At 55.6% G+C, this 24,450-nt stretch overlaps 1 protein-coding gene across 17 annotated transcripts in view; it reads left to right on the top strand.

Annotated features, from left to right (window-relative positions):
- Positions 1–15,232, top strand: part of LOC122363972 (ELAV-like protein 1) — a 40,838-nt gene extending 25,606 nt beyond the window's left edge. For 3 of the 17 annotated variants that reach the window (XM_043333863.1, XM_043333866.1, XM_043333872.1), the window contains 5 exons: positions 10,082–10,235; positions 11,715–11,940; positions 12,940–13,014; positions 13,442–13,486; positions 14,055–15,232. In XM_043333863.1, coding sequence (XP_043189798.1) covers positions 10,082–10,235; positions 11,715–11,940; positions 12,940–13,014; positions 13,442–13,486; positions 14,055–14,379 — 825 coding nt within the window. In that variant the 3' untranslated portion in view covers positions 14,380–15,232. Of the gene's footprint in view, positions 1–10,081; positions 10,236–11,714; positions 11,968–12,939; positions 13,015–13,441; positions 13,487–14,054 lie in introns of all 17 variants that reach the window. The other 14 variants (XM_043333862.1, XM_043333869.1, XM_043333864.1 and 11 more) reach the window with 5 other exon arrangements.
- Positions 15,233–24,450: the final 9,218 nt, after the last annotated feature.

The raw sequence follows: 24,450 nt of genomic DNA, 5'->3' as shown, positions 1-24,450 counted from the left end.
TCAATGTGGCAAATGACAAGGATGATTGCTGAGGCAGCTGTCGTTACAATATTTACCTTTCGCGGCTTGAGTTGATGGCCCGTCTCGTATTGATCTCGTGTGAACGGACCTTTATTGCAATGTTGATCGCTAGCCGGCTGGTCTCGTCCCATCCTTTCGCGCCTCTTGAATAGGTCGTTCAACACGTCAGTACTCCCATTTACGACATTAGAAGGCTGTTTGGTTCCCATCGATGTGGCTCTTGTGAATGATCCAGGCATCGACCGGCAGTCGTTCGTCCCGACATCGCCTCTTTATCGCACGTCTACCGAGTTGTCTGGGCTGTGGCACCTGATCGCTCTGTTACATTATCGATATCCTCACCTCAGGTCGCCGGTTGTTCCCCTTCTGTCGTCGGCAACTCGGCAGCGCTCACCAGCCGTCAGTGTCATGAGCCACACTCGGCAGTGTGTTTGTCTATCTGTGGGTGACACACACCGTCGGCCGCTTTGGCGGTGTCAGCCGGCCATTTGACACGTCCGTCAGGCCGTCCCGTCTGTCAGCCGGCCGTCAGTCCGTCAGCCGGCGGCAGCTGTCAGCACAGCGGGGTGGTGCTGATCGGAGGTCATTAGCCGTCAGCGGCAGCTGGCGCGTGCCGGGCGGCGACCGCTCCCGGCCCGGCTCTCACCTGCCTCCCCCTGCCACGGGCCGAGCCGGGCCGGGGGCGCATCAAACATCCTGTTCCGGCCGCCGCTCCGCCGCCGGTTCCGGCGCGTCTGATCTCTCACTCGCCCTGCCCTGCGGTCCGCCCGTCCGGCTCGGGAGAGAGCAGGGAGGGAGGCGGCGGGGAGCGGGCCGCATCCCGGCTTCATCGCCGCGCTGTCCGGCGAGTGATGGCCGGCGGCGCGGCACGGACTCGGGAGACGGCCGTCGGCAGATGAGATGGGCGCCGGCCAAACAGCGCTGGTGACGAGTGGCGCCGGCGGCGCGCCTATCTGCCCCGGCCGGCGCAGTAAATTGCCGCCGCCGCCGCTGCCAGACTTTCCAGAGAGACGACGGCCGGCAGCGCTCGTAATTACCGACATTATTCTTGGCGTGTTAGCGGTACCGGGACCGGCGGCGGCCGCTGGCAGCGCGTCCCGGCCGACCGCGCGTGTAATGCTCTGAAGGCACATGGCGCTGCCGTCTCGGCCAACCGGTCCGGGCAGCGCACAAAGAAAACAACCCGGCCCCAGTCGGCGGCAAGGAACGCCAGTAATCCGCCGCCAAAGTAACCTGTCCGCGCGCTGTAAAATCTCTGTTATCTTAGGCTCTGTTTAGTTTGGTTGAAAGTTGGTAACTACTCATGTTTCGAGATCGATTTGATAGCTAAAATATGGTTTGCAAGTCCGGCTCATTTATATTTATAAACAAGCTTCATGTAGATTCACTGAGCAACATCGCGTGATGTATGAATTCGTTTAGGCATGCCTGATGCACATTCAATGACAGGAGACAAATAAAGTCAATATTTCGCCGGCAGCAGCATCCCGACAGCCTGATAAATCGGACGTTACAGTCTGCTTTGTTTCTCGTCAGCCTCCGGACGTTATTTAGCGCCGCGGAGGAGCGCTGTCTGACGGTCCCTGGGCCGGGCGGGGCCGCCTCACATGCCGGGGATGGCGCGGACACCGGACAGCCTTCACCGGGTGTTTGACAGCGGCTCGGGCCCGCCAGCGGCCTGCGTGCCGCCGCTGATCGACAGCCGATGTTTCGTCGAGTGTCGGCGGCGCGGGCCGGCTGGCCGGCGGCCATCTGTGCGAACCGCCGCGCCGCTGACCCCTCTGGCCTTGACCCGCCGCCAGGGGCGGGCCCAGGGAGGCCGGCCGGGGCGGTATGGCGGCGCGCCCGGCCCGCAGGCGCCCGTCGCCGCGCCGTCTCGCATCATTTGTCAGCGGTCGGGCCGGGCCGACGACCGACGCAGCTTGTTGGAGCGCGGCGCGGGGCGTTCCTTTTTACCGGGCGGTGTGGCGCCGGACGGCGGCGGCGGGCGGTGGTCGGTGGATGTCATCGATCGACGCGCTGACGTCAGCCACTCTCGCCCCGACCAGGCGTGGCCCGATGCGCCCGCAGGGAGCCAGAAGCCTTTGAAGGGCCGCCCCGAGCCGCCGGCGCGGCGAACAAAGCCGTGCTGTAGGTACGCGTCAGCACGGATTGACGGCAGATGACCGGCCCGCGGGGCAGACGGACGGACGGTGGGGACAGAGAGGCAGAGACACTGCTGCAACAGATGAGCGGACCGGCCGGCGCCACTGCCGGGCGGGGCACCGGCGATAGAGAGGCACAATGCACTCTCCGCTCGCTAGAAATAATGAGACTGTTCCCATGGCTCTCTGCTGGATTAGGCGATGCATGATTTTCCTCCTCCGACTCTCTTTGAAATGAACAGTCTTGAAATATCCACTGACTGGCGTCAGGGAGCCCAGACGCCTTCTGAAACCTTCTGAGGGAACTTAATGCTGTAAGCGGTTTCGTTCCGGTGTTCATTCGTGCCGCAACTTGTTCTTGCAGCGTGCCTTTGCAACTCTTGTAATATTCTTACAAGACCAGTATAATGGCCCTTTCACACGTAGCAACTTTTCCGGTCGCCGGCGACGGCAACTGTCGCCGGCGATCGCCAGCGACCGGGGTCAGTCGCCGGCGATCGCCAGCGACCGGGGTCAGTCGCCGGCAACTCCGCAGTTGTCGATATCAGCTGACCAGTCGCCGGGGTGTGACGTAGCAGTCGTGTCAGCCAATCATTGAAGAGTTGTCGGCGTTGCCGAGAAAGTTCAATTTTTCCAACATTTTGAAGTCGCCGGCGACTGTTCTAGCCAGCCGCCGCTCAACTGTCACGTGACCCGCTTGACCTTGAGTTGGCATCAGATATTGCGCTGCTGATACATGCAGCGGCGCAGCTTATTTTACTGCATTATTCAAGGTACTAAATATTTGGACATGTTTTGCAGGATGATAACTACCGTCTAGGTAATATTGGAATAATATTTATTAGATCTATTATTGAAACAATACATAATATCAATGAAAATACAATCAAACTGCAATTCTTCTACATTGGAATTCAATGCACTCAAGCATAAAACTGAAAAGTGATGTGTACTTGCAGTTCCTCCATTTTTCCTAACGCATCAGCCAAGACTACGAGTGCTGCTGATTTTGCTCACCTGTCTTGTTTATTCAACTACAACCCTGTTCTCAATAAATGAATAACTTCGCTGTAACGACATTAGCATTGAAGGAATGGTTGGTGGTAAGCATGGGACAATCACAGTGATTTGTGGTCACACATTTGAACCGTCAACCGTGCTTTGTATGTGAAAAACAAAAAAGGCATTCTAGAAATGTAGCAGAAATTCAAATGCCAGAGACGGACCTGAGGAACGGCGAAGTCTACCACCCACATAAAACACAGGCTTTCATTATGTCAAAAACAGATGCTGTATTATCTAAAGCGCTGGATTGGGGAACACAAGTGTACCCCCCCCCCCCTTATAACAAAATGCATTTTTCCACACAGTGGATATCACTAAACATGGCGAGGTGACAGTATATGACACCATACTACGCGCGACCACATAAAAATGCAGCACGCGCGGACACGGGGCAAGGACGGCGGCACAATATGCCGATACCCAAGAAGACACAAGCCTAGGTCAAAGGTGACAATACTGTGACAGAAATCTTAACATCAGCCTGGACGCAGCTCACTCTTCATGACCGTTTTTATCGAAAATAGACCAACAAAACACCAAGGCTCCTTCGTCCAAAACTCAAAACTCGACATGCCGCTCCAAAGGCATTGCAAAACAGCGCATACCAACAACGCATAATAGCCAGCAACGCACACGACAGGATTTTCGAGGCCCGAGTCGTCAGCCGCCGCCGCCACCTCCCGGCAGCTGATTGCCGATCGTGGCGACCTCTTTACTCTGGCAGAATCGACCCTACCGAGCGGCGACAGCATTTAGAAGCAAAGTGACAAATGAATTCACTGCACTTATGTCAGAAAATCGAATGCACATGCCATGGTCACACGCGGTGCCGTCCACGGGGCCGGCAGAAGCTGCACACTGTCACCGAACACCACCTGCACCTTGGACGCAGTATGTGAGGGCTTGGCGGACGCGCGCCGCCTCGCGTGCGGTATTGGCATCAAGGCCCGGACACGAGGGAGCACACTCGGCGCAATCAGAGCACACCGTCCGGGGCCGTCAGTGTCGATCTCCTGACCTCACAGAAAGTTGTGCAGCACACAGGTGAACGCCGTCAGTGTGGTGACTGGTGCGCAGCACACCGTCCCACGGAAGATCGTCTGTGGGCCGTGGTGCAGATGCTGTCTCTAGGCAGAGTCAACAGTGCAGTGGCAGAAGTTGAACATTCAGCTGCTAGACTCCTTTTCGGGTCAGCAATGCCGTCAAGTTGGCCATCAGGTGGTGTTGATCAGGTACATCAGGTACAGAACCTCTTGACTCATCAGGTAACGCTGTGACTTGTCTGCCAGGCACAGAGGGTGGACATGTCAGAACATACTTCAAATACATTTTTAAAAATCATTTTTTAACCAAAAACTCTGCAAATTAGGAAGCCTGGAATAGGCTATTGCTTAGCATCATAAAAAATACCCAAATACCCAAATCAGGTTAGGCTTGGTTTACCCAAATACCCAAATCAGGTTAGGTTTGGTTTTTTGAACTTCAGGCTAAAATGAGAACTATCTTAGCATCATTATCCTTGATGTAGCATTGTTGACGCTTTTTGTCTTGTACAATTGGCAATCAGTATTCAGTGACACAGAATTGGAATTTGTGGTTCAGAAACCTAGCATTATTTGAAATAATAGCATTTTAGCAGTGCTCATTCTTTTTGAAAGCAAGTGTATTTTTTAATATAATTTTCTAGGTAATTCATTTCCTACTGAATATGGTTATGAGACCATTGTTACTAATTTTGGTATTATTAAGGCAGCTGTAGCATGAGTGGGCATATGCTGTAGAGACTGGAGTGATTAAAGTCACTAGAGACTTGAGGTTTTTTTTTAGACATTATGCAGCAGCCTGGGGAGATATGCAGAGGCAAGTCTAGGCACCACCAGAAGGGGGACAAGCAGTCAGCACAACACACAGCGGGCACAAGGGGAGAAGATTGTAAAAACTATTGCCTGGATCCACCTCTGTGGACATCCTCAGGCATGCCTCTGTGGACATCTCCAGGCTGCTGCATGTAAAAAAGTATCAAGCCTCTAGTGACTTTTTCCACACTGCAGCAAATGCCCGCTTATTCTTGGTCTGCTCTATACCTTCCTCCAATTATGAGTTTTGTGTGAAAATGACATTTTTACATTGGTGGAGCTTGTGTGCGCATGGTACACATAAGCCATGCCGGCAGCATTGCTGCAATGAATAGGAAACAGCTTCAGGGCCAAAATACATACCACCTTGCCTACATACCTTGCCAAAATACATGACATACCTACCACCTACTGTGCATAATGCAATTATTTATGTACTAATAAGCCATGGATTATCATTTGCCATGTGAGCACGCACACACATGCGAACCCAATGCGGATCAAGTTTGGCCTGGGTTGTTTATCCATGGTACCAAGGAAAACTCCAGCAGAAACAATAACAAAATTGCAAAGCTACCTGTTTGATTTTGATCATGCTAATTAATGAGCAGCAATATAATATTTTGTTGCTATCAAATATTTCCTTGTGTCGCACGAATAGGTAGGCAAATAGCTGACTGATGGGTAGGCACTTTGTCCTCAAGGGCACTGATACTGAATGTAAACAATGTTCTTGTGACACAACAAGCAAGTTTTCATTACCTTATGAAACTAGTGTCAATTTCAATGTTATTAAAATATTCAATTTTGATGAAAAAATACATATTTATCACAAATAAAAATCATGGGTGATCATGGGCAAGTGCGCCGCATATGACATAAACCCTCCAATATTGTCGAATCAAGCTTAAATTCAAGTCACAACAGCTTCACGACAGGCAAACTACAAGATAATAATCCCTATGCTACTGTGCAACAAATTTAAGGTAGCCACACCAACCAATTTAAGAAAAAAATGCATCACAAATCACCTAAACCACTCACCAAGGACAAAACTGTCATGGCGCTCGAGAAGAGTCGCCGGCGACTGGCCTGTGACGCGGATCTGACGTCACCAGTTGCTGGCGATTGCCCGGCCGTGGCCCGGCGATCGCCACCGACTTGCTTACGTCATACCTACGTCACACACGATCGTTGGCTGGCGGTCGCTGGCGGTCGCCGGCGACTGCTGCTGTCGCCGGCGACTGAAAAGTTGCTACGTGTGAAAGGGCCATAACGCCTTTTGGGGCGACTAACGGAGCGAGCGAGAGGGTGGGCCTTGCACGTGCGAAATTGCGAGGGGGTACCTCCAACTGACTTGTGCACGGCACCCTACTAACTGGTCTCTAGCGATGTGCCAAATTTGGGCACAATCGGCCCAGCCGTTCTCGAGATCTGGAAGCGGCACCCTGCACGTGCGCACGTGCAAAATGGGTCCCAACTGACTTTTGCACGGCACCCTACTAACCGGTCCCTAGCCATGTACCAAATTTGAGCGCCATCAGTCCAGCCGTTCTCGAGATCTGGAATCGACCCCTGCACGTGCGCACGTGCAGCAGCACCCCAACTCCGACACATGGATATGCATTGCCTAGTGGGTGCCTACCTGCATGCCAACTTTCAGCGCAATCGGCCAAGTAGTTACCGAGATATTGCAACAATTACAAAAGTGACACCTCTTTGTTTTGCACGTGGCACGTGCATAAGGGGTCACCCACATGCATCGGGAATAGTCCAATACTTGGTAGAAGGAATGAAGCTACCCTACAAAAATTACCGCATGTAAATCGGTCAAGTGGTTGCTGAGATATAAGCGTCGCAGAAGCGTGACCACGGCCGGCCGGCCGGCCGGCCGCTCATACTCAGAAATTTCCGTTATTCTACGTAAGACTCCGCTCGCTTCGCTCGCTCCGTAATTACCTCATCAAGGGCATTGTCTACCGTATGCAGCAGTTGCACTCTTCAACTGATTCAACTGATTCTCTTCGTGTGGAGGGTTTGAGGACAGCCTCCTTTACGGCGGCACGAGTAAAGACAGCGAGGTCCAGACAGGCGGTGTGGCGTAGTGGCCGACTCGTTCATTAGTGTGTGGGTGCGCTGTGCTGTCGCTATGATACCTCTGAGGTCTGATCGGTCTGCTGGCGCAGCTCTCGGGCGCGGCTCGCTCGACGAGAGCCGCCGGCCGGCGGGAAGGGCGCGCCGTCGTCGGCGGCCCTTGGGTCGGGGTCGATGCGGCGGGGGCGGCCTGGCTCGGCTCGGCTCGGCCGCCGGATCAATAGCGGGCCGCCTATTGATCGCCGGCCGCCGGCGCCGGCGGGGTTGGAAGGGGACGCCGGCTCTCCAGGGCGGCTGATCAATACGGGCGGCAGGGCGCCCGTCGGCCGGCGGCCGGCCGGTGCCCTCAGAGAGCCCCGGCCGGTGACTCTCCTCTGGTACCGGCCCGACAGACGTCTCTGGAGCAGCGCAGGTCACCGGCCCTGTGTGAACGGCACCCGCGCCGCGCCCCCGTGCCGCCGCCGCCCAACTGACCAGACCAGACTGCTATTCTCGGCCGCGGCGCCATTCAAAGACATATGCTCGGCGGCGCCGGTGCTCGCTCAGAAATGTAGATCCTGATGGCCGCGCCGCCGCCGGGATTACGATAAGGCCGGTGTGGTTTGAGTTTCCCGGCGCGGTCGGTCCGCCCGCTCAGAGCCGTTATCGGCTAACCGGCATTGACTGGTCGGCCGGCCGTCCATCTATCGGCCGGTCGGCCGGCCGTGACGTCGGCTGTGACGCGCCGATATTGCCGCCGGCGCGCCATAATTGGCACCACGCGGTGGCGCGCGGCAATATGGCGTCCCAGATAGAGTGGCCCGCCGCCCCCGCCCCCGCCCCCGCCCGAACGATATTCGTTCGGGTGAACGGATCGTGTCCCTCGGCGGCGGACGGCTGGCTGGGGTGATACGGCTCCGCCCCGCCTTAGTACGAGATGGAAAGGAGCTCGGCGGAGGCAGTGTGCGTGCTGGGGTGTAGTGTGTGGCCGTGTGTGCCTACGGCTGCACGTCTTGAGAGCCTGCTGTAGTCTGGCAGACGACGTTATGTGATGAGGCTCGGCAGAGTAGCTGGCCAGAGGGAGTGGAGCGGGAGACAGAGCGAGAGTCAATACACCCGACTGCAGTGTACACGACACACGCCGGATAGGTGACGTGGAGCACGACGGCAAACAGACGGCTCAGAGCGGGGAGCGTCGTGGGTGGGTCATCAGAGAAGACCCTTCCCTCCCCGGACACGGCTGTTCATTATCCAGGAACGCTGAGACTGGAATGATATTGCGATCCAGCGGATTTCCGATTCTATGCAGGAGCCCGCAGAAATGCCGACTACCGCGGAAAATTTAATTTGGGGATCAAAGAAGTGCTTCGCGTTCTGAATGAGAGATTGGGATGCTTAACTAGCATAGTAACGGGGCTGTACACACAGGATTCGAAATTAACTTTGATGGAGTCATAATGACGACTTCTAAGTTGTGGGCTGTTTGCATTGGGCGGTGTAAGGCTCGTTTGGACCCATGGTGCGGAATGTTTGTCATTTTAACTACGCTCCGTACCTGTGCGACTTAGTAGTGTTTATTTTAGATTATGTTACTCTGGCATTGTTGCTTCCCTTGCGTTAGCTCTCTCAAACGCTCGCCCGCACTGTAGGGGAGAGTGGGGTAAGGTGCCCAGGGTGGGAAAGACGCCCCACCCCCTCTAGCGGCGAAACAAAGAATCGAACCTGGAAATTAATGTTCTTAGCGTAAGGCGGAAGTCTGCCTTGTTAACTGCACAAAAATTTGCGAAGCTCAGTTGGGCAACGGCTGGCTGGTGATTGCATGTTTTTTATTTGCTGCTTTCAAAAAATATTTTGGTGTCAAAACATTGTAAATATCAAAGAAGGTAGATAATTTTTGAGTCCCTTGCTATAGTCGTGATATATTAACATGCGGTACTGTGTCCCGAATAGTTTGTTTCAGGGTGAAGTTTTATGGCTAACAAATTGTACTGATTTAATGTTGCTTCGGTACCTTGGGGTAAGATGCCCCCTGTCCTGATGGGGAAAGACGCCCCCCTAAATCCTTAGGCTGTCCTTCAAGCAGCCCGTCAATTCATTTATTACATACTTGTGATAGATACAAAAGCCGATCTGGGACTATTGAGAGTCCAGTACGGTCGGGTGCTCCCCATGCCAGTCTCTCGGCACACACAGCGACTTTTTGGGCGGCATCTGACTCTGAGAGCCCTCACGACGGCCTCTGTGGGCCCCATTATTGGCTCACAGGCCCCTCACGACATCCTTTGAGAGCTCCCACGTTGGCTCCACGGGCCGTGCTGGCATCTGAGGTCCCCACGATGGGCTCGAGGGCCCTCAAGCATCATGAAGACCTATAAGGGCCCCACAGTGGTCTCCGAACGCCACCACGGAGGCTTGTTTGGCCGCGCTGGACTATGATGGCCCTAACGATGACCTCTGAAGCCCCTTACGACTACTTTTGAGGGCCCTTACGATGACGTTTGGTGTCTACTGCAGTCTCGAAGGGACTACTGATTCGTTCAGGCGATTCACGTGCCCATTTATGCCACTTAAAGTGCAGGGGGCATCTTCCCCAACGCCAGGGGGCGTCTTTCCCACCCTGTGGGGTAAGATGCCCCCTTTCACTTCTTCAGGAAAATGCTTAATAGCAAAAAAAGTCATCATATTTCAGGCACAAAAGTGTGATATTTTTGGAGAAAAATGATGTCGGCTTCCGTTGTAACTCCAAGTTTTTGCTTTCCGATCATCATTTTCGAATAATATATGACATAGTAAAACCCTGGGCATCTTTCCCCACTCTCCCCTATCTCTGTTCATCTCCCTCTTCTCCGTTTCCTCCGTTGCCTACCTGTGCCTATGCTCTGTTGATGTGCCTGCGTTGCCACTTCCTCCGTCTACCGACAGGTATCGTACGCACGGCCCAGCTCGGAGGCTATCAAGGGCGCCAACCTGTACGTCAGCGGCCTGCCCAAGTCGATGACCCAGCAGGACCTGGAGTGCATGTTCGCCCCCTACGGCAGCATCATCACCTCGCGCATTCTCTGTGACAACATGACTGGTGAGTGGGGACCGGCAGGATGCTCTGGGGTGGTGAGGGGTTACCTCAGATGGCCACGGTGCGACTAACTGCTGCGGTCAATGGGGGTTATGTGTGCGGCAGTGTACTGCCGGCTCCGCCCGCTCGGCTGTGAGTAGTTTAGACTTTGTTTGAGGCAACCGCTCCACTGCACAGCGTTTGTGTTCAACTATTCATTGAGCGGCTCGTTGTCCGGCCGGCGGTCTGCCCTGTTTGTCTGGTCCGGCGCGCGTCTGCCGGGGCTCGGAGACGCGGCGGGTCGGGCCGGCGATGGAACGCCGCAGTGGTCATCTCTCTGTTAGACCCGGTGGGAAATCAACACGGTATCGCCGGCTATCGTGGCGCGATGGCGCCGACTATTGGTGCATTTAGCGGCCGGCCCCTGGTAACTGAGGCGCCGGCGATCCCGTCTCTCTGAACGTCTGTCTCTCTGTATCTCTGTCCCTCTGTCCGTCTGTCTACTCTGTCTGTCTGTCTGTCTGTACGACTGTTGCTGCTACCGCCCGAGGGCGGTTTGGGTCGATGGGCCCGGAGAGATAGAGACGGGCTGCGGCTGAGTGTACTGTCAGGGACGGCACTGATAACTCGGCGGACTGTCTTACTGGGTAGGCTAACCACTTATTTTGCCGGCCTTGTGACTACTCCAACCCCTAAAAATGAGCCGGAAGCGAGACCCCACAAGGTACTGGTGGTACAAGCTGATAGGTGACTCCTGGTCGAGCCATTCAGACTGCGGGCTCTAGACTCTGGGTTTCTAATGAGACAGACCATACCCAGTGCCTGCTGTGCCCTTAGTCGGCGGCGCTTGTGTCCGTCTGCCGGGCCTGCTGATGAGTGTTTGATGCTATGCTCCACGTCGGAGATAGCCGGCACTCTTGAGAAACCAGCGGGGGCGGTCGTTTGCTCCCTCCCCTCTCGTCCCCCTCACACACACACACACACACGGACTGAGGCGTCCTGACGGGAGTCTCATGGCGCGTGATGACGCGTGATGACGCCCGGTGGCGTCTGATTGTGTTGTGATGACCGCAGAGGGTAATGACCCGTGGGTGTTTTGTAGGTCCGGGGGCAGGTCCGCAGTTGTCATAGTCTGTCGCCAGGGAAACCATGTTGTTTGACCGAGCTGGGATTTTGTCAAATCGATAAACAGGTCCCGAGGGCTGTTTTAGAGAACCGCTTAGGCTCCGTGTGATCTGCCGTCAAAAGCGGTTTAGGAGTGAGGCGCGCTTTGATGTAGTGGAGGCTAAATGTTTCGCGGTGGATTCTCCAGGCGGATCAAACGGCGCGTCGCTCGGCTCGGCCGCGGCTCTGGGGACGGTACTGACTGCGCCGCGGTGTCTATAGGGTTGATGTTGCCGACACCAGGACGGCGGTAGCTGCTGCTGTGCTCCTGTTGTGTTGATGCCGTGTGACAGAGTGCTGTGACGTGTCCCTGCTGACGGTGACCCACCGACACGGCAGGCCTCTCCAAGGGCGTCGGCTTTATCCGGTTTGACCAGCGCGTCGAGGCCGAGCGGGCCATCAACAAGCTGAACGGCACAGTGCCCGAGGGCAGCACCGAGCCAATCACCGTCAAGTTCGCCAACAACCCGAGCAACAACGCCAAGGGTCTGCCGCCGCTGGCGGCGTACCTGCCGCTGGCGCGCCGGATGGCCGGGCCGATCCACCATCCGGCCGGCCGATTCAGGTACAACATCCCCGTGACGGGCTCCAGGTACTAACCGCGGCGCCGCCCGGCCCGCACCGCCGCCGCAACTCTGGCTGTCTGGCTGTCGCACACTCGAGCTTTGTAGTGCGTCATAGATCCGAGCTTGTTTACCCGCCCCGCCCTGCCGGCTGCATGTTCGGCGCTTCTCCCATTTGCATGCTGATTGCTGACGTGTCCACTGTCCATCTACCCCTCCGACTTTCCGCTTTTGTAGCCTACTCTCCTTTTTCATTCAGCTTTGCGTTAGCGTGCTTTGGCCAGTGCTACTCGTGAACACGTCAGCCTCTATGCCCATTTTGCTTGCTTTCACTGCCTACGATCCTCGCTGCTTGCCTAGGCTGTCCTTCAGATGCGATCTCTGACAGTCTGGCTGGATGGGTTATCTGCGCTCTGTGCCGCTACTCGGTGTGTTTGGCCGTATTTCGGCGGCCGCTCCCCGTTTGCCGTGTCTCTGGCCAGTTTATGGCCGAGCGCGGGCCGCCTGCCAGCCGCCCTCTGCTCTGTGACCTGTCGGCGCCCCCCCCCCCCTTCCATCTCCCCCTGCACGGCGCACGGCACACACTTCCGCAGCAGACGAGTGGAGGGCTATTTTGGTGGCGGTTTGGCGTGCGTGCGGGAGCTGCTATGAGCCCTGTGAACTAGTGCGAGCTGTAGAACCGCTTGTCGAGCTTGCTCAAATTGCAAAAGCTTGCATTCCAGCTTCAGAGTGTGCTGCATGTTTATTTAAACCATCTAGCTTTGCAATGTTGTGTAATGTTGTTTTTTGGTCGTTGACTCGAGATTGATTTGCAATTTTTCACGTGAGTTGTTGAGTCGTTGACGTGTACTCTAATGCAGCTTAAACTGACAGTTTAGCTGGGGAGCCGGGGGAGTGTACCGCCGCTGAGACTAACCCGCGGCCGAGGTGCCAGCGGCGCCGGCCCGCCGCCCGGCCGGCCCTGTCTGACCGGCGCGTCGCCTTCTCTCTGTTTTGTGTAGCGCACCACCCGCCGCAATCATAGATCCCGTCGTGGCCCCACTGTCCTGCTGGAAGCTGGGTCCCAAAGCCGACATGTAAGCATGCTGTCACCGGGCGGCGGCGGCGGCCGGGCAGACGGATGGTCCTCCACCTCCGCCGCCGCCGCCGCCCACCACACACTTTCTCAGTCTGTCTCTTTCTCGCGCGCGCATCACCGTTATTGCTCGACGCTGGCGGCGCGCCCGGTGGCGGCGACGGTGCCGGGCGCGCCGCCGCCATTGTCTAGCCGTTCATTTGCCATGAGTAGTCATTTTTATTCTATCCGTTTTGATGATTATATTGAAGAGCTCTGATGTGTCGCTTTTACTTCATATCGTTATATTGTCAGTTTACGGCTTGTTCGTTTTTGTTTCACGCATCATTAGTCAGGCTTTTTGTTCTCGTTTATCGTTTTCTGCACGCTTTACTTAGAGAACTCATTTCTGGACATCACCTGATGTATTTTTCTCTTACTTGTTTTAGTCCTGGCAAAGTTCTGCCCATGGCTGTATCGAAGGGCGTTTTTAGGTCAGTATACATCTCATCTATTTTTTGTCTCTCACACATCTCTGTTTTGACATGCTTTCTGTACGTAGTTTGATGTGTTGCTTTCGCTCTAACCGATCTGTTTGCTTCTAACTGGCTTTTCGCCCTGCTCGGTGGTTGGCGTGCTGTCCGCGCTACCATTCCGTTCTGTTGCCAGTCTGTGTATGTTTGTGTGCGTGTGTGTGGCCGGCTTTTCGAATGCGGCGTGCTTGCCCTGTAATATTTTCTCGCCGCGGCATGCCCTAGTAGTCCGCTGCACCCGGGACCCGGCCCACCCCGTCCCTCCCTCCCCGGTCCTCTCTAACCAGCCTAACCGCCCGGTGCCCCGGTACTCACCCCATCCCCGGACCTCCGCGGCGCGTCTCTAACCCGGGGCCGGCCGGCGCGGGCCGCCCCGCCCCGGCCTGCCCCTCCGTGTGGCCTGTGTGCGTGTGTGCGTGCTGGTGTGTGTGTGCGTGACAGTGCGGCCGCGGCTCGTCTGTAGGTGTGAGTGCGCGCGCAGTCGTGGTGCGGGCCGCTGACGGCCGGCCGGCGCGCGCGCCTGTTGCAGGTACTCGCCGATGGCCGGCGACCTGCTGGCCAACTCGCTGCTGCCCGGCACAGCCATGACCGGCTCCGGCTGGTGTCTGTTCGTCTACAACCTGGCGCCCGAGACCGAGGAGAGCATCCTCTGGCAGCTGTTCGGGCCGTTCGGCGCCGTCCAGAACGTCAAGGTCATCCGCGACCTGCAGACCAACAAGTGCAAGGGCTTCGGGTTCGTCACCATGTCCAGCTACGAGGACGCCCTGGTGGCCATCCAGAGCCTGAACGGCTATGCGCTCGGCAACCGCGTGCTGCAGGTGTCGTTCAAGAGCAACAACAAGCACAAGTCGTAAGAGGCGAGCTTCAGCACGGGCTGGGCACGGCGACACGCGCGTTCCGGCAGCTAGACAGCGAGGGAACACGGGAGGGTGCTGAAAGACAGAGAGACTGGAGAGATAGAGAGCGATAGGGGGACGAGGCGGGAGCGCCAGACGAAACGGCGATGCTAGTCATGACCGAACCACACCCACACACACACATACATGCAGGCGCGCATGGTGGCAACGTATCGGCGCCGGGCGCGCCCAGAGTTTGATATATTTCTAATAGTCATGAAAATGATCTCACAGTGTCGCGGGGTTGTGGTGCCGACTGGGCGGCGCCGGGACGGCCGGCGACGACGGCACGATAGGCAGCGAGAGAGAGATAGGGAACCCTAGGCGCGCGGCGCGAGAGGCGGAGGCGGCGCAATACCACGTCTAGTCATGTCTCACTCAGTGTGGCGGCGGGGGCCGACCGGCCGCCCGCCGCCGCCCCCGCCCCCGCCCGACTGTTGCCTATTTATTTATGGTATTTATTGCGGGAGAAATCGCGCCCCGGCGCGTACATATTTACAGAGTCTAGACCAGTGTTTCCAGCAGCTTGGTTTCGTTGCGTTTCACAGTTTCAGTTGGTGTGCGCGGAGGCCCGCCGTCTGCATTGGTTCTTCATTTTGTCTTTAGTTCGTCACTTCTAGAGGTTAGTTTGAGTTTATTAGGTATAGGCTAACTGTGCTTTTTGGATTTCTAGGCCGTGTAGCCTTCTAACACTAATTTTCTTGGTTTTGAAAGCCAACATGAATATTATTTTTGTTCATTCGTTCATTTGTTTGAAGTAGTGTTTCTCTGTTAGTAATGCTGATGAAATAAAAGTTACTTTGGCTTTTTATGATTTCTTTTCTCTTTGCTTTTTAGCTGAGTTGACGTGTGTGTCGAGCGAGCATGCCGCGCCACTACCACTGCTCCCCGTGTGTACGCGTCCCGTGAGCCGGCCGGACCGGCCGCAGGGGGAGGGGGAGGGAGGGAGGCGCCCCCGGCACTCTCACACCCCCACCCCATCCCCCCCTCACCGGTCTCCGGCAGAGCGACGGAGAGCGACACGCGCGCGCCAGCCAACTTCCATGGAGGCAGAAGCACACACTATTTTTATACTGACCGGTAGACATATGAAGAAATGGCATTCCGGAGCGGTCGCGGCCTCGGCCCACCGCTCTCCCCCTCCCGTCTAAACTGCAGCCGAGAGCGGCCGACGCCGCGCCCCGCGCCCGTTCCGCCCCACTGGCACACAGACACCCACCGGCAGAGAGCGCCCCCGCCGCCGGCACACATCCCACCCACTCCAGATGCAATACAGAGAGAGAAGGGCCCGCGCGGCCCGGCCGGACCGGACCGGCGAGCCCGGCCGGCCGGCCGGCGGCGGCCTGTTAGGGCGGCGCGACGACGCGCAGCCAACCCGTGATCACCGCAAATGTTGTATCTTTTTATATAACACCTGTTAAAATTCAGAGTCTATCAGTCCCAGGGCGTGTTGTGCAGACAGGGGACAAATCGCTCGCGCGCGGGCACGTGGGGTACCGACCCGGGCTAAACGGCCAATCTTGATCAACGAACAGTCATTGTTACATTTGAGCATTCCTTTTTGTGAGATGTCCGTAGTTTCTATAAACGTTTTCTAAGGTGTGTGTGCGTGTGAACGTCCCATTTCTGTTCGGTGTAGTAGCGTTAAGCCGAGGCACAAATCCATCTACTTATTTTGCTTGATAGAGCCTCTCCCCGTAATTACATATATGCAAGGTGGAGCCGCGCAGTGCGCACTGCGGTTTGCCGCGGCGATTTTCTACATGGGCACTGCGCGTGCCGCGTTGTGGTCAGCTGTTCTGCGAATGCAATCAATCCTCCTAGCTTTAGCGGTCGCCTTTTGTGTACAGACTTCTCTCTAGCTTCACTGTCAGCGTTTCTGTGTCGTTTATGTGTTGTACCCGCGGCCAGCGGGGTCGGCGGCGCTAGCCAATCAGCGGCCGTCGTCAGCGCGTGGTCAGCCAATCAGCGGCCGCGCCGCCGCCGCCGCCGCTCTAGTCGTGTTCGGTTCCGGGGCGGTGCGCAGCCGCGTTCAGATCGTCTCTTTTTCTTGTCTCCACCTATCTCGTATCTCTATCTATATCGATATAAGTGTATCGGTGGTTTAGTGGCGCGTTCCGACGCCGGTGTTGGTCGGCGTGCCATTTTGACATTCCAATTATTAGAGTATCTCGGGGCAGAGGCCGGCGCCGGCGACGCCACAACGCGGGCAATAATGCGATATTGAGATCTGCCACTCGGAACCTGCGAATACTCGGGGCTGCTGGCCGGCCGGGGCGCGCGCTGAGCGTCGCCGTCCCGGCCGGTCGGTCGGCCCACGGCCCGCCGCAGCGTCGGCTCGCCGCGTGAACACGTCTGGGTTGGAGCGGCCGGCCGGCGCGGCGCGGCCGACCCTCCTCTGGGAGCGGGCCGGCCGGGCCGCGCCGCCGGACCGCCATCGTTGTCCTGTTTTAGCATATACACTAGAGATTGTCATTGGTTTAGCTGTAGGTAGACGACGCCCGGGCCCTAAGCCCCCGGTCTCAGACAGGTACAGACGGCTCCGTACTTAAGTTATCTGCTTAAGTATTAGCTGTGAGGTCGCGCGTCACGTTGCTTGAGGTAGGTTACTTTACGGTAGGTGGGCCCGCCTCGCGCGCGGCGCCCCGGTAGTTAATTTATATCCACTAATTTATTGTCTCCTCCCGGGTGGCGCGGGCCGGGGGTCGGCGACCGCGCGGCGCGCCCCCGGCCCCCGCCAGCCGTCGATATCGTCTGTGTTTCAGAATATCTACCTGTGTTGCCGTGCGGTGGTTTATTGTAGCTCCTTAATCAGGACTCAGTACATATTCGCACTACGAGATTCAGCACTCTGGCTGCCTCCCACCTCCCATGTTGCCGAAATTTACAGTCCGCAAGCAGATGCTGCAGTCCGGTCAAACAAAAACGACTAGCAATGGAGGTTTCCTAACAGTAGTTTGGTTGTAACTACGGCATTTGTACTTTTCCAATGTTGAGGACTTATACAATAAACTATTATGATATGCCGCTGTTTGAGGTCTGTTACACCACCTCACTGCCGGAGATCGTCGCTGCCCGGGTGAGGGGAGGGGGAGGAGGTCTGGGAACACTTGTACCGTCAGGGTGACGGGCCACAGGTGTTACGACAGACGTGTCATTCCGTCATCTGTGCCCGGCGAGCCGACTGCCGAGAGCGTCTGAGGCCGACGGAGGACGGTGCGAGCTGCGACTGGGAGAACACTGCACAGAGCGGGGTGGGCAGACCGGCCGCAGGAAGACACGAAATGGAGCGGCTGTTGGCGGTAGATGGCTCCTAGCAGAGTACCTATGGGGTTCACTGAAACAATGAACATTGGGGTTAAGTGTCAAGATAAATATCAAGGGGCCAGGATAGTGATAATTTTATACGCTTCTTTCATAATTACAATTTACAAACACATTGCACAAATGCATGCAGAAAACGTTCGGATAGTGAAGTGTGAAATAACAACACTACCGTTTCATTCATATCACCCTAGATGGCATTAGGGGTCAGCGCCTGAATACACGCTGTGCCGCAATGCTTCGAGGCTCGTAAATGGGAATCGTAAACGCGGTTAACTCAATAACACAATTTACACAATTAAGTCGGAAACAAAGAAACCCAATTTATGTCGGTAAGTGCGTAAAATAGTTTATATAAAAGAAGCCAAAGATATATTTACGAATGGTCAATTTTATTCATATTATATCTAATATCTTAATCCAATTGGTAACCAAAATTCAATGAGAGGAAACTGTTGCGAGAAGAATGGTCATTAAACGACGTTTAGATGTTCATCGAGGTCAAGTTATCTACATTATGTTATCTATTTTGTCATCTACTTTAGGAACTCCCTAGCTTTATGAGCACTTCGATTTGTGAAAAAATCAAACTGAAATATAGGTACCTACCTAACCATATGTATTTTATCCATATCCGAAACGTTTGAAATATTCACTTAAATAACGTTACATTTCTATAAGGCTATACATCCATTTCAGACGACAGACCGACCTACTCAAAATGTAAACCAGTGCTGCGACTCGAGCCTGGCTCTGCACCATTGGTGCCTCATCAATAATGGAAGAGCTCGCCCTCTGTTGTTCTCTCGTGAAATCCCATCGGTGCAATATCACAGGGACTCGTCCACTGATCAAAGCTTCGATGATGTGGCGATGAGTCAACAAAATGTTTTGGTTATTGGCTCGGGATTCAGGCACAGGATTGCGAGTGAAGGACTAGACTAGAAGAAGGTATCCTGTTGAGTGAAAGCCTAAACCAATGTCATGCGATGAGATTGAGAAGTACCTATATACATGCCATCGTTCTTTTGAATACCTACGTATTTACAATACAACAGCAATAGGCAAAATAAATTGTGCTTTATACAATTACGACCGATGTTACGTTCGTGTTTATTTTTTATTTTTTATTTACGAACATTAACGTCCTGGGATAGACGTTTGATTGACTGACTGGCCTCCTCTCGCATAGTTTCGCAGTTCGGTTTTATTTATGACGGAAAGTTCCGGCTATAAGTTACATATCCCGTCGAACTGACTAGGCCATTGGGTACGACAGATGTAGACAGATGGAGCTCTGGAACAGACGGCGCTCGGCTCCATCCATTGGAGATTGCCTAACACGGATGTTCAGCAAAACACCTACACGTTAGTTGCTCAATAGACGGCTGGATGAAAGGCATGAAATCAAATGGGAGGTGCCGTACTATCCATTACATTTAGGATAGTAGTACAAAGTGGAAGATTGTGAAATCCAAATCAGCTATGAAGTGTAAATGCTGTCGAGAAATAAGTTGATTCATCGAAGATCAAACGCATGTCCTCAAAGGAATTCCAAATTCAGGGATATTTCGAAAGGAGCAAAGCTGAATGTTAGTCCGTCAACTGCCCTAATGCATTCGTGGAATCTGAATGGCTATTTAGCCGTCTTACATTTTATTGATTTCCCTAGATGTCCCGAAAGGTGGGTGGTCCAGATCTGACAAATAGGGGAGAGCGGGGCCAGTTGAACCACTTTTTATATATTGACATGCACAGCGAGATCTAGTTGTCATATCGAAAAATGCACAATGCCATGAAAAAATATGCTCTTTTGGCTTTATTTTAAGATATGTAAAATTATGTTTCAAACATATTTTGCTGCCAAACCCATGCTTATAAAACAGCTCTACGCCCGTTTCAAATGACCCCGATGCGAGGGTCAATTGAACCAGCCCATGGGGTCAATTGCACCTATCCTTAACAATGGGATGTTTTCCTCTTTAAGGCCACTTTCTTAAGGAGATATTTTGTCCGGTTTACTTTTCCAAATGCTACATTCAATAGGTCGTTGGAAAGCTAAAAGTGCAAAGTTCCTCATAATAGGTGACATGAAGTACATAGACTATGGTAAAATGGGCGGATGAGAAAAATGAGAAATATCTCAGGCTATAGTGTGCTTTCAAGCAAAAGGCTGGAGAAAAAGGGGTCAAAAATTGAGCTCTATTAAACTACTATTTCAGTTTAAAAGCTCATTTCAAAGGTGGACTATTTCCTTTAATGTTTACAGCCCCTGAACAATAACCATTGCAAAGGTCACCGGGGTCCATTGAAACGGCCTGTGGCCCTGTTTCAACTGACCCTCAGAGAAGCGTTTCAATTGACCCCATCCGCTCCCGCCATCTCGCACGCGCCGTAAAGCACATGTCAAACGAGCTAGAGGGACGGCATCATGCTGAATGAAGGGCCAAATAAGGTGTTATTCCGGAGCCAGGAGTTCTTCTTTCAGCAAACAAAGGTATATGAGATATCACAAAATATTCATAAAAACGATTTCTGCCAAACGCCCCTCAAAAACACAAAAACAAGTGTCAAATCAAAATTACCGTCCGTTTGCCGCCCAAACACCGTTGACAAAGGAAGTGGTCGAACGCGGATGCGCAGTGGTGTCGGCAACGCCATATGTTGCATACTGTTGAAAATAAAGCCATGTTTCATCTGACCCCGTGTTTCAACTGGCCCCGCTCTCCCCTAGCTAGTTCCAGTGGGTGACTCACTACTCAGATATAAACTAAAGTCCCAGTCTGTGAATCAGATCTAACCCAGAGTCTCAGTGGGTAGTGACTCGTAATACGTGAATATGAATATGACGTGAGCGGTGCAAAACGGACTCTGATGAAGATTCGTATGAGCCACAGGTAGATAAAGTTGGACAGTTTAGCTCATGAGGGTTCCTTGGATGCATGTTATTAGAAAGAGCTAAAAATCCACATCTTGTACAGTCACCAGCACTTGCTACTAATCACCTCGTTTTTGTTCAGTAGTTTGAAGACCGATCAATTATCAGTCGCGCAAGATACGTCAAATGATCCGTTTGGTCCTCCGATTTTCGAATATCTAACTTGTTTTTGTATATTCGAAGCATTTTGGGATGGGGAGCCAAAAAACCTCTTTTCTGCCCTAAAGTGTGCCCCAAGAAGTCGTAGAACCTAGCCCCGCCTATGATCCACAGACCACTAGTGCCATCTCTTGTCAGCCGAACAAGCCGCAGAAGTAAATAATGTCACGTGACCTTTGCACACGCTACAACTACTACGCAGCTGAAGTGGGGGAAGCGGGGCGGAGGCGTGGAGAGGGACGCGATCGGTCGGCTGGGGTCAGGTCGCCGAGGTCAGAGGTCATCCGCCGGAAGGTGTTTGAGCGGTTGGGCCGTGTGGGCTGGGGCCTGCGGAGTGGGGAGCGCCTGGACCTGTCTGGAAACAAGCCCTACAACGCTGTGACAGTCGAGAATATTGTGAGGAAAGAGAGAGGGAGATGGAGAGGGAGAGAGAGGGAGAGAGAGGGAGCGAGAGAGAGGAGAGAGGGAAAGAGAGAGGAGAGAGAGGGAGAGAAAGAGAGAAAGAGAGAGGAAGAGAGAGAGAGAGAGAGGGAGAGAGAGAAATAGAGAGAGAGAGAAAGAAAGAGGGAAAGAGAGGGAGAGAGGGAGAGCGAAGAGAGAGAGAGAGAGAGAGAGAGAGAGAGAGAGAGAGAGAGAGAGAGAGAGAGAGAGAGAGAGAGAGACAGCGAGAGACGGCGAGAGAGAGTGAGAGAGAGCGAGAGAGAAAGAGAGAGAGAGAGCGCGAGAGAGCGAGAGCGCGAGAGAGCGAGAGAGCGAGAGAGCGAGCGAGAGAGAGAGAGAGAGAGAGAGAGAGAGAGAGAGAGAGAGAGAGAGAGAGAGAGAGAGAGAGAGAGAGAGAGAGAGAGCGCAAAGACTGGAGGGAAGGGATAAGGACGGAAGGAGAGAAAAGAGAGAGATGAAACTGAAAAGGAAAACCAGAGAGGGTAAAATGAGAAAGAGGGCAATGGGTAAATCAGGGAGAGTGAGCGAGAGAGGAAATATTTAGCTGTGTCAGCTTGTTTCACATGTAAAATGCAAATTTGCTTTCCATCATTACAGCTTCGGATTGAAAATTAAATCTTAGCATCCTTGTGATAAACCCATGTTGACGGGATGCAGTTGCTGTATCGTGAGCCTGGCTACGCGTAGTTCAGTTAGCGACCGCTAGGTGGAAACCGGTCGCCGGTTGTGCGGCAGTCGGCCGCCGGCCCGCGCAGGGCGTGGATGTGTTCTTGTTGGCTGTGCGCCAAGTGGGCGCGCAATCGCAGACGCGGAATAAAGAACTCACATTATATCAAATTGGCGACGAGGATCAGATCAAGGTGAAGCCTTGGAGCTGTGATTGCGAGTGATGGCGAAACGGGCCAGTGATCAGTGCGCGGTGGTCAGCGAGGGCGGACAGGCCACGGACGGTGAGGGCGCAAACGTTGCTGAGTACGAATGCTTAGTGCTTAGTATTGCTTAGTATTTTTATTTTCGCGCTGCTGCTGGTAGTCTGCCTGTCGCGCGGCGGCCGTGGTCGTGGCAGGATTTCCATGTGATCGCCATGTGTGGCGGCCATGATGCCTCGGCAGTGTGGTGTGCGTGGCGCATGCGTCGGCGTGCTGCACGCTGATTGGTCGGCCGGGGGTGACGCGCAGTTGTGGCAGCGCGTGTGATTGGCCGATTGGTGCGGCGGAGAGGGCCTCAATGCGGTTTGAGGTGCCTGGTCCCCAAGCGGATAATTTCGGCGGGAAGCTGGCGCGCGGCCGAGCGATTCGGGAAGAGTGCGCATGCGCGCGCGGTGACGTGTGTGTGACGTCACTACCACGTGACGCCCCCGTCGAGTAAAGCGCGGGAAACCGCAGCCGGCAGCGCCAAGACGGGCGCAGGGCGGCGCGGTGAGCGGTGACGGTCGGCGTGAGCGGTGGCCGACCGGCGTGAGCGGTGGCCGACCGGCGTGAGCGGTGGCCGACCGGCGTGTGCGGTGACCGGCCGGCGTGTGCGGTGACCAGCCGGTGTGAGCGGTGACGCCCGGAGCGAGCCGACCGGTGGAGCGGCGGCGGGCCGACCGGTGGAGCGGCGGCGGGCCGACCGGTGGAGCGGCGGCGGGCCGACCGGTGAAGCGGCGGCGGGCCGACCGGTGGAGCGGCGGCGGGCCGACCGGTGGAGCGGCGGCGGGCCGACCGGTGGAGCGGCGGCGGGCCGACCGGTGGAGCGGCGGCGGGCCGACCGGTGGAGCGGCGGCGGGCCGACCGGTGGAGCGGCGGCGGGCCGACCGGTGGAGCGGCGGCGGGCCGACCGGTGGAGCGGCGGCGGGCCGACCGGTGGAGCGGCGGCGGGCCGACCGGTGGAGCGGCGGCGGGCCGACCGGTGGAGCGGCGGCGGGCCGACCGGTGGAGCGGCGGCGGGCCGGCCGGAGGAACGACGCGCTGGTGAGAGCACGGCAGCGTGATGGATCCAACGGGCATGCAGCTGGTGTCTGCGGGGCCGTACCGGGCAGGCACGGACTTCGAGAAATGGCTGCGAGCGTTGGAGCGCTACATGGTCGCCATGGACATCCAAGGGCCTACCAGACGGTGCGCCGTGCTACTACACCTGGTGGGGCCTGACATAGCCGATGTCAGCGACTCCCTGCCGGAAGAGGAGGCAGAAGGACCGGAGGAAGACGAGTTCACCCGGCTAAAAAGGAAGTTGGTACGGTTCCTGGTGCCAAGGAATAACGTCGTGGCTGAACGAGGGAAATTCCAAGGAATGACAATGGAGCCGGAGGAAAGCCTGGAGGAGTTCCTGGCCAGGCTACGGACCCAAATCCTGCGCTGCGGCTACGAGCCGGCGCAGGTGAACCGGGAGCTGCGAGACCGCTGCGTCCTGGGCAGCCGAGGCGAGATGCAGCGGAAGCTGGTGAGGGAAGCGGCGCTGAAGGGCGACGACCTCACCCTGGAGGATGTCCGGCGGACGGCACGTGCCCACCGGGACGTCATGGACCTGACGACTCGGTTGTCAGGGGCGCCGGTGCCGGCTGCGACGGACGGGGAGGCAGTCCAGGTGGTGAGACGCCCGCGGCGGGCGGAGACAGCCAGGCCGGCCGAGCGCCCGGGACCGGGCTCGTGCTTCGGCTGCGGAGGCCGGGGACACTGGCGGCGGGACTGTCCGACGGCCAGGGCGGACTCGGCGCCGGAGAGGGCGCGCCCTCCGGCGGCAGGAGCGGTGCAGCAGCGCGGAGTGTCTCGCCCGCCCGGCCCGGCAGACGGCGGTCGGCGAGACAGCAGACGCGGCGGACCGCTCGAGAAGAGGAGGTGCTTCAAATGTGGCAGAACTGGACACCTGAAGCGGGACTGTCCAGGAATCGGACAGGTGGCGTCCGTGGAGGAGGATGTCGTGATGACGGTGGCGCAGCTGACGAGCCAGGACCGGCTGCCACTGGTAACTCTGTCTGTCAACGGCCGGGAAACTGAGATGCTGGTGGACACCGGGTCACCAGTGTCGATCGTGGCGGACGGCAGCATCCCGGGACTGAAGCTGAGACCGTCCAAGATGCAGCTACGCTCGTTCACGGGTCAGCCGGTGCCGGTCCGCGGCGAGGCGACCGTGCAGGCGGAGTATGGCGGCCAGCGGAAGCGGCTGAACGTGGTTGTCAGCGGTCAGCT

The sequence above is a fragment of the Amphibalanus amphitrite genome, unplaced genomic scaffold (assembly GCF_019059575.1).
Source record: "Amphibalanus amphitrite isolate SeventyFive unplaced genomic scaffold, NRLGWU_Aamphi_draft 000650F_arrow, whole genome shotgun sequence".
Classification (NCBI taxonomy): Eukaryota; Metazoa; Arthropoda; class Thecostraca; order Balanomorpha; family Balanidae; genus Amphibalanus; species Amphibalanus amphitrite.
Note: the sequence above shows the minus strand (reverse complement) of the source record. Positions and strands in the feature narration are given on the sequence as shown.